Below are 10,965 nucleotides of genomic sequence, written 5' to 3'. Positions count from 1 at the left end.
GAATAGTTTCCCTAAGGTGCCGCTGTAGCCAGCTACTTCATCACTTCACAGGATATAAAATAATTTTTTAAAGCTGCTACTGAATATTTGCCAGTTGTCGCCTTAAATATAAGAGGAAGACAGTAGGTATAATTGATTCCACATGTAGATCAGAAACGCTTGTCTATTGAATTCTGTTAGCAAACTGAGCTTCTATTGCTATGAGTGGCTGTTTGGAAAGGAGGATTCCAGATTGGATATTTAGCTCATCTGCTTTGATGGTAGTAGAGAAGGAGCAATAAGGCTTCCTGTTCCATTGTTCTCTTAAGAGGAGAGTGTGGCTGCATTAACTCTCTGTCACAAGGAGAATTGAAGCAGTTCAGAAAGAGCATCAAGCCATGCAAGTCAGCGTCACTGCAGCCAGCAACAGCTCAAATGGAAGCACAGAAAGTCTGGATTCCAGTCTTGGAACTTGGACAGAAATAGTGATCACTTTCACTCCAAGGCTGGAAGAAGAGGATTGGGGATCCTTTTACTATTCTTTTAAGGTATGTTATTCTGTCTTGCTGTTTCATGGTTTTGAATTTTTCAAGAGTTTGCAAAGATTCAATGCTTCAGGATAGGAAATATATTCCTTCGAGTTGACATCTAACTTTCTTCCACCCATCTTCCACCCACATTCATTTCAGGAAGGACTCTTCAATATATAATTTTTTAGTTGCCCTTCAATATCAATGAACAAGAGAAAATTTCAGCAGAGAGTAGGAAAGTTATTTTGCATATAATTTGGAAATTATATGCAATTTGTATATATTTGTGTATGTATGTGTTTATTTATTTATTTATTTAGCCAACAGTCTGTCCCCCCCAGTTGATTTTGTAATGCAAAGGCACAAAACAAATCACAAAACTGAATTTTGATATTTAGATAGTAAATATACGTTATCTTTGACCTAATTGCTATTTTCTTTTTTGTGCATTTTGTTCTTTTTATCTTTAATTCCAGCATGTCAGTTCTCAAGCATTTGGACTGATCTTTTTAAGTTTATACAATTTTTCATCTGTGTTATATTAGGTGACTTGGATTAAACTTCCAGCCTCCACAGACTATAGGAATTGCTGTTAGCTATACCCAATGGAATTGAATGAAGTGAAAACAAGCACTAGTTCTTGTGTTGGAGTTTTTGCTTTTCTGGAGATGAAATTTTGTTAGAAGACATCTGATTCTAAGGTGCAATTGGAGGAGCAGATCTGTGAATGAAAGCAATTTGAGAATACTCTCTTATTTGTGAATGCTCTGGCATGTGAAGATGAGGCAGTAAATTGCTGATACCAGGCCATGTCAATCTCTTGATTTTGAGCCTGTGTACTTCAATGTGTATGTCTCTGTACAAGAATGTAAACAAGAATCAGGCAGCTCCATTTTAATATACTTTCTAGAATATAGAACTGAAAAATTTCTGACATCTCTGTATAGAAGTAGCACTCACAAAAGAAGATTTGACTGCATAGAACAGGGGTTCTCAACCTTGGCAACTTTAAGACTTGTGGACTTCAACTCAGCCAGGAATTCTGGGAGTTGAAGACCACAAGTCTTAAAGTTGCCAAGGTTGAGAACCCCTGGCACAGAACATGTATGTTCTGCTGCTATAGCACACAAACAGATAGCTTCTGAAGAACAGTTTATAACAAATCTTATATGGAAAATAATAAGAATGGTCATGTTGTTTTAGACAACCAAATCCACTAAGTTCAATATCCTTCTTGTAGTAGCCAATCAGATACTTTGGGAAACTGAAACACAGGAGGTGAATTTGGAAGCCTAGTCACAATCAAACACATAATGTCTCTTGATATTGAAGGTTCTACTGAATTTTGTCCTATGTTGGCTTACAATTTTTGCTCTTCAGATTTAATGATACATCATATGTGCATATTCACTTCTGAGTATGAATACTCAATGGCCATCACTACTTATTGCAAATCTAACCAAAAAGTTCAAATTGGAATATGCTTAGTAGTTTCTACATTTAACCAAGAAAAATCAAATGCACAGGTATAAAATAAATGGTGCCTGGCTTAATAATAGTAAGCATGAGAAGGATCTTAGAGTCCTAGTGGAAAATCACTTAAATAAAAAAGCAAAAAAAAAAAGGCAACCTAAAGAGTCCTAGGTTGCATTAACAGAGGGATAGAATCAAGATCACGTGAAATGTTAATACCACTTTATAATGCCTTGGTAAGACCATATGTGGAATATTGCATCCAGTTTTGGTCACCAGGATATAAAGTGCAAAAAAGTGCAAAGAACAACAAAGAGGATTAGTGGACTGGAAGCTAAAAATATGAAGAATGGTTACAGGAATTTAATAAAAAGAAATAGGGGTGTCATGATAGTGGTGCTCCAATATTTAAGGGACTACTACATAGGAGTAGTTTTATTATTATTTTCCAAAGCACCTGAAGGCAAAACAAGAAGCAAAGGACGGAAACTAATCAAGGAGAGAAGCAACCTAGAAATAAGAAGACATTTTCCCGACAGTTAGAACAATTAATCAATAGAATGGCTTGCCTCCAGCAGTTGTGGGTGCTCCTGGAACCACCTTTTAAAGAAGAGATTGAACAACCATTTGTCTGGAATGGTAGTCTCCTGCCTGAGCAGGGGGTTGAAGTCCAAGGTCCTTTCCAACTCTGTTATTCTGTTATTTTCTCTCCAGTAGCTCTTTTGCTGCAAACTCTGTAAACTGTTCTTTCACTAAATTCTGGATATAACAATCTTTCCAAATATGTTTCAATGTATTAAGTGAGCTATGTATATCCTACTAATCTCAGTGGAACAGAATTAAGCATATATAATGTATGTTAAGTATTGGAATAAATGGAATTCCATCTTAATTTTACATGGAATGTGTTCATTATGTGGGAATATATCAAAAAAACCTACAGCCACATAGTAAACACTATGTGGCATGAACATATGTGTTAACTCTACTAATGGGATTTTCATGAATGACTTAGAGGCTTAGAGGCTGACGCACCTATTCAACCCCTTTTCTCAATGAAGGTGTACTCAGAGAGAAGGTGTAAAACTTTTTTTCTCTATCTGCAACAGTAAGGAGGAAATTCACTCTGTGGTGTTGATAGAGGAATATAACTCAGGCAGTTGAGGTACACATTCCTTTTTATGAATGCATTTGAAATTGTTCAGTGAGAGGACAAAACATTGAAGAATCATTTATTCTGCAACATCAGCAACAATTGTTTGAACAGTAAATAGCAACATACTTCTAGGAAAGGAAAGGAAAAGGAAGGAAAGTGGTTAGGAATACATGTAGTAAAATACAAATTAACCTTTTTTGTCTTTTTATTTATTTCTTTTATCAACAAGAATAAAATACAAAACAGGAAAGCAGAAAAAACAAACATTCAACACAAGAATGAAAATATTATGTACAAAAAAAATAAAAAATAAAGCCCCAAATGTCAAATAGATCTAACACTGAACATAAAAAATTCACCTTGGCTAGATACTAAAAGGTAAATAAAAAAGCCTGATATGTTCTCCTCCCTTTACACAATGTGTCTACAAATAGTCATAAGCTTTCCCATCCTTATTTACCAAAAATACTAGGTTAAATAAACAAATATTCCAGATGAGGAAGTCTCTGTCTAATAAACAAATTGACCCAACATCTAATCATAATATATATGTAAAAAAAGGAAAAAAAACAGTCAACTAGTTAGCCCAAACATTACGCTAATCTTCAGATATCTTTGTTAATTACCTATTATTGTATTTAACATGCAGAAAATCCACAAACGGCTTCCTGCTTCTTATAAAATTAGCCAATCTTCAAGGCCAGTTAATTTTGCCATCTCTGCTAATTCAGTCAGTTTTAAAAACCACTCTTCAACAGTCAGCATCTCTTTTCCTTGCCAATTTTAAATTAATGTCCTAGCATACTGTGCTTCTTAACAGTGGCAATCCCAGACCCAGTCAGGAAGAACTAAGACATCACATAAAAACTGAATTTGAATGTCTAAGATAACAATTTATATTTTTGCCATAAAAAGTATTAAACTGTCAGTTTATTTTTTCCATTAATAAAAATGTGAGATATACAAGTACTTGTGTTTTCTATCTCTGTAAAATATTCCACGATAACTGATCATGCTAGTGGATTCTTCCAACATGTGAAACCAAAACCAAAATACAATAAAGCTGTGATGTAATTGTAATGTGATGGGTTGTAAAAATCCATTATCATTGATGATATGTGAACCATATCTGTTTGTTAATATAAAAATTAATAATTAATATTCTGTCTCTTGTTTGGCTTTAATTTCATGAGAGTCCATCCTAATTAAGCCATTTTTCTAAGTCAATGATACATTTAACCAGTGCTTTTTTTCCTAAAAAGAAAAGATGCCAGAACTCACACATGTCATACAACCCGCCTTGCCTACCCTGCAAGGTTCCAGGTGCTGGAACTCCATTCTGGGCTTTCTATGAGAAAAAAAGCCCTGCATTTAACTATAATAATAGACAGAAACAATAGACCAATTATAGTTTATGACCAATCATATATAAAAATACGAAAAAATTCAAGCAGCATATGTTTAAATTCAGGAAAATATAAAGCAAAAGAGAACAAGAAGGAAAAATCATATTAATAAAGCGCCTAGTAATGGTGGCTTGTCAGAGGTTTTTACAATAGAGAAAGGTACTAGACAGGGTTGCCCACTATCACCGTTGCTGTTTGTCTTAACACTGGAAATATTGTTGATCAAAATTCGAGAGTCGCAGGAAATTAAAGGAATAGAAGTTAATAAAAAAGAGTATAAGTTAAGAGCTTTTGCGGATGACTTGGTCATCACTTTGTCGCAACCTACTTATTCTGTAGTAAAATTATTACAGTTGATTCATAATTATGGTTTGGTTTCGGGTTTTAAGATTAATGTTAATAAGACTAAAATTCTATCTAAAAATATGACGAGTCGGGAGAAGCAGACTTTGGTTAATTTGACGGGCTTTGAAATTGTTAATAAGGTAAAATATTTGGGGGTGATGTTATCTGTTTCTAATGCAAAATTATTTAAAAATAATTATGAAAGGTTGTGGGTTAGGGTACAGAGAGACTTGAAGAATTGGGAAAAGTTGCAATTATCCCTCATGGGAAGAATTGCAGTGATAAAAATGAATATTCTACCCAAGTTTCTCTTTTTGTTCCAAATGATACCGATTTTGAAGAATGAGATCAATTTAACTGAGTGGCAGAAAGGCCTTAATAAATTTATTTGGGCAGGGAAAAAGCCAAGGGTTAAGTTTAAAATTATGCAAGATTTCCGTGAGAGGGGAGGACTCAAGGTGCCGAATTTGAAATTATATTATGATGCGGTGGTTTTAACATTAGTTAGTGACTGGGTAAATTTGACAAATTCTGATATACTCCACTTAGAGGGATGGAATCTACTTTTTGGGTGGCATGCCTATTTAATATTTAATAAAAAAATGGATTGGGCTTTTAAATCTCATATCTTAAGAACTTCTTTACTTAGGATTTGGAGAAAATATTATAAAAGTGATTTCAAAGTACCATTATGGGCTATACCTTGGCATGCAATAGAAGGAATAAAAAGAGGGGTTAAAATGGATATGGTGTCTTATAGACAGTTACTTAAATGGGATGGACAAAACTGGCAGTTAAAATCACGGGAAGAGTTAGCACAAGAAAATATTATTTATTCTTGGTTCCAATATAGGCAATTATCAGATAGATGGAAGATGGACTGTAAGGTGGGTTTTCTCAGAGAAGATGAAAATCTTATTAAGCAAGTGAAGGATCAAAGACAAACCCACATTAAGAGAATTTATGGGGTTTTAGTTGAATTGGATTCAGAAACGGAACTAATTAAAGATTGTATGATTAGATGGGCGCAGAATTTTGGTGAGCCAGTTCCATTGGACACCTGGGAAACTATTTGGGTGAGAAATGTCAAATTTACACAAGCACAGAACTTAAGGGAGAATTTTTATAAAATGTTTTATAGATGGCACCTTGATCCACAAAAAATGTCTTTTATGTACCCTGACTTACAACCTAAATGTTGGAGATGTGGTTGTATGGACGCTACTTATTATCATATTTGGTGGTCGTGCAGAGAGATAAAAGCATTCTGGATTAAGATATGGTGGAATATCCAGAGAATTTTTAAAAGGAGGGTAAAATTTACTCCACAATTATTTTTGTTAGGTATAGTTATTGATTGTGATACAAAGGAGGTTATATTGATGTTAAATTTGATTACAGCTGCGAGGCTGTTAGTAGGACAATATTGGAAGAAGGAATCTTTGCCTACATTGCAGGAATGGTTTCTTAAAGTGTCTCATTTGGCGGAAATGGCAAAGATTTCGGCTTTCTTAAAGGGACAAACGCAAGAGAAATTTCTTGCTGTTTGGGATAAATGGATAAAATTCATACAATTTAAATTTGATATAAAAAATACTATATAGTTTTTTTCATAATTTTTAACTTTATATATATATATATATTCTATTTTATATTCTCTTTTTTTATAAATATAAATTTTTTTAACCTTTTTTTTAATTAAGCCTATATTCTGCTCTGGGAGGCCCTGGGGGGGGAAGGGGGGGTTTGGGTAGGGGTGGGGAAAGGGGGGTTTTGTTGGGTAATGTTTGTTTTTTATTTGTATATGTTGTTTTTTGTTTTTGTATTGTCTTTTATTTTCTGTAAAATTTATAAAACTTTTTAATAAAAAAAAAAAATAAAGCGCCTAGTTACCTTATATTTAAACATTACAGTTTTATTTACCCTTTTCCTTTATTGCCTGAATTTAACTTTGTCCCTATATGAGTAACTTGTTTCTGTGGCTGCATTGTACAGAACAAACCCTAGAAACCCACAGAAGCTGCTTGAACAGAAAACAAGAAGGAAGCATCAAACTCTATGTATCTTCTTTAAATAAAACTTGGTTTTGACAAAAATGATTTCAAGAGGCAGTTCAGAAAGTTGACAATTTCTCTCTCCTTTTTACTGGTTGCATCTACATTTGATGAAAGGACAGCACATTCCAATGAACCTTTGTAAATCATTACATTAATTAAACAACAGACTGGTTTCATTGCAAGCAACTCAGAAGAATTAAATAGAAAGAGAAGTTGTTACAAAGTTAATAACAGTTAGCTTACAGTTTTGTCTTTCACCTTTGTCAGGAGCAATTATTTTAGCTGAAAACCCAATATGCAATTGCAGACAGCAGAAGGAATTTTCATACAGTTTTCTCCTCAGTAATTTCAAGTGCTTATTCATCTTTCTTCATTAGTACTGAATCAAAAAGAGCGTTAAAATCAATGAAGGCTACATATAACACTCTGAATTTATTCATGTACATCTCCATCTCCATGCTGTAGAATTAAGTCTTGTTTCTGGTCAGAGTAAAGGTAAAGATAAAGTTTCCCCCTATTCAGTGTATCTGGCTTTAGACAGCGGTGCTCATTTCTGTTCCTTAGCCGAGGGATCAAGTGATGTCTGAAGACATTTCCACAGCCATGTGGCCAGCATGACTATACGCCAATGCATACGGAACGCTGTTACTTTCCCACTGAAGGGGAATCTACTCACATTTGCATGCTTTAGAACTAAATGAGCAGCAGCTGGGGCAAGTAATGGGAGCTCACCCCATCGTGCAAAGCTTGGCTCTTGAATCCAGGTTTTCTGGTGTTAAAAACACTGACCCTCCCTCAGGTCAGAGTAACCCAGCCAAAAATCTTTCATTCGTCTCCAGTATATTGCTGCACTCTGTCTACTGTAATCAAACAAGCTTCCAATATAAGCACCTTGCACATGTTTTATGGTTGACATACTGAAAATTAATTGGACATTAGTTTGATGGATCCAATTCATTTCTCTTCTTATAAATTGGGATGATAATAGCTAATGGTCACTATGCATCTAATAAAGTGAGTTGCAAATCACAAAAATTTATGCCTTTTAATAAAATGGGCTAGTTTGACAATGTGCTATCAGCTACTGATTTTTAGCTTCCAAAGAATAATATGGTTCACCTTCTGAAATGGTTATTCTGATAATGTAAATGATTCTTCCAAAGAGATATTAGATTCTGACAATTTCAAAATGAATTTACTGGCTTACATTATTATCTTTTGATCTCATTCTGTTTCCATTCATATAATACATTTGAGACTCACACCTGTGCACTCCAGAAAAAGATTTTTTCCTTAAAGTTCTCTCTCAATTACTATACTGAGTACAAAAACACCTAAGTTATTTAGTACAACAGGCAAAGCTTTTTTAAAAAATCTATCTGAGTTACAACAACAAAGCTTCTCTTATCATGTGAATTTATCTGCTATATCTTTATCTGATCTGGTGAAGTATATTGTTTGGACTCAGCCACTGTGCCTTTTACATTATATTTATGGTTCTGATATACATAGATTGATGCAGTCATATGCTATCCATATTATTAGGATAATAGGAAACTATTCATCTACTTCTGTATTGTTTACATTCTCCTTAACAATTCTCTGGTTTGGCTGGCCTACTTTGAGAAGCTGTGAATTCAACTGGCACCTTGGATACACTGGCTTTTTACTCTACAAGAATGGTATTTTCTATGGCATTTTCTATTACTTTTTTAATATCCATTTGCACTCTCTCATATGCAGAATATAAAAAGAAGCATATTACACTGAATTCAGCTATCACAGTATCACAATATATATTTCTTTTTACGACCCTGCAGTCCCTTAATTTGGGGTAGAGCCCAGGTGACTGGGTGAAGCTGACAGTTTTCTGGCCCTTCCTGACTCCTACATGGAGTTTGCAGCAGATATTTTTTTCTCTCTACCCTGAAAAAAAAAACATCTAGGACTGAACTCTCTAAGTGTGAGGCAAGCGTTTTCACCACTAGGCCACCACACTGCTCATTAGCTAACGCAATATCACAAAGTCTTGCATATTATGGAGGCCACCCTAGGTGCTTTAGTGAAATGTGTTTCCAATCAATGGGTAGAAGAAAGAGCACCAATATTTCTGTAGCAAAGAAGAACCAAAAAAAAACCATAATCAATAATTAATATAAAAGAAGGATCCTGTTTGCACAGTTATTTTTTTTTTAAAAAAAATGTGAAGTTATTGCTGTGTCTTCTAGAAAGTTGGCTTTCTTATCTTATCCAATAACACCACATAAAAAAATCCCAAACTATGGAGAAATATAATGTGTTTGATTTGTATATTCTGTCATCTAGTCATTATATTAAAGACTACACTATGATATCAGAGATAAAAGGACAATAACTGAATTTCATATTTTCACATTTTCAGAGCTTTCCACATGCTAACAGGGATGGGGCAGTGAAGAGGGGGGATGAGGAAGAAATGATATTTCAATGGGTGGGAGCTACATAGAAAAACAGGTTGTTGGGGCCCTGTCAAAAGCTCTTTAGCAAATAGTATTTGCAACATATACCTCCTGTTGGATATGATGAAATGATTAGATGTGATTAGGAAGAGATTAGGTCAGGGAAGAGAGATCCTGTATGCATGCGGTGTAGGATTTTAAAGGTTAAAAAAAGGACTTGGCTTACACCCAGAAGCAAATTGGCAGCAATGCAGCTCACTGAACAGAGGTGCCATTCTAGAAAAACACATAATTACTTATGCAGCTGCATTCTGCACCAGTTGAAATTTCTGAATATTCAAGAACAGCTGACCAGGGTGTGCATGACTATGGGCAGAGTATGAGTGAGTCTCTTCTCCCACAATATTAAATAGTACAAATTGCCACTGAAAGTTCCAGAAGATCCAAGAAAATATTCTACTGTTGCTGATCATTTACCATGATGTTCAAAAAAAGAAATAGCACTAAACTAAATGTTATAGTCCTGAATTAAGCCTATTGTTCCTGAGATCTGTAATTGCTTTTGTTTTTGTTTGTATATCTTCCTTAATGCCAATCTGTTAGCTGAAGAGGAAAAGGAAGGTATATAATTTAGATTATACCTAGGCATCTCATGTCTGATGGCTGGCTCCCAGTTTAATTATATTTTTAATAGTCCATCAAAATACTGTTTGGCAAAATATTCAGAAGCCAAATTGTGTAGGAAGAGACAGCACCTACAGATGGACATTTTTCTTTGCCAAAATTGACAACAGTACTGAACATTTGGAAGGGGAATGATGGCAGCACTGGTGAAGATTATATATAACCTCTGGTCTGTGTGCTGAAGTTGGCCTATTGGTAGGCTACAGACAGAATGAAAAATCTCTCTGTATCATTTTAATAACTTTTTGATAAACCTCTTTTCTATTCTTTGGTATACAGTAATTTCTGCAACGAGTATCTACATCCTGAAATATTCTGTTATGCAATTTCATTTAGATTATGTAAAACATAAATCAAGTGAGCCAATAATATATTTTTAAAATTGACTACTTGGTCATATATTTCACTGCCTTTCAAATTATCTTATTTTTGGGACAAAATAACTTATTTCCTGTATGAAAAATAAACCATTACGTAGTTTAAAAATAGACATCCAGTGATATCCCAGGAACTTTCTGCTTTCTTCAAAATAATGAAGCAGCATTTTAGCAATGTATCTGTAATTGATGTGGCAACCTCTGTTATCTAGTTTTCATTATCCTGAATCTCCTCCCCCAGCAGATGCTACTGGCAATGTTTCTAATCTGATTGTAAAAAGCATGTATTCCCATGACATCTTGAAGAACGTTCTGTAATATAGTTTTTATTGTGTGTCATACTTATTTTCCAATGTGTAGAATCAAGGGAATGATGCATGATGCATGATTTTCCAAATTGAAACCTCATACTTGGATCATATCTTTACTAGACCCATTCAAAATGATACCAAGGAATGTGCAAATTTTGAACTGAATTTTCTAGAAATTTACTCAGGCAGAAGAAGAAAAAACCCTTTGA

General features: G+C 34.4%; 1 protein-coding gene across 1 annotated transcript in view; it reads left to right on the top strand.

Moving 5' to 3' along the window:
- Positions 1 to 377: 377 nt before the first annotated feature.
- Positions 378 to 10,965, top strand: part of NPSR1 (neuropeptide S receptor 1) — a 113,862-nt gene continuing 103,274 nt past the window's right edge. The window contains exon 1 of the mRNA XM_039336356.1: positions 378 to 527. Within this exon, the coding sequence (XP_039192290.1) occupies positions 378 to 527 (150 nt within the window). The remainder of the gene's footprint in view (positions 528 to 10,965) is intronic.

This window comes from Crotalus tigris, unplaced genomic scaffold (genome assembly GCF_016545835.1).
Source record: "Crotalus tigris isolate CLP2741 ecotype Arizona unplaced genomic scaffold, ASM1654583v1 scf7180000017666.379230911805:20528666, whole genome shotgun sequence".
Lineage (NCBI taxonomy): Eukaryota > Metazoa > Chordata > Lepidosauria > Squamata > Viperidae > Crotalus > Crotalus tigris.
This window is presented reverse-complemented; position numbering and strand designations above follow the sequence as displayed.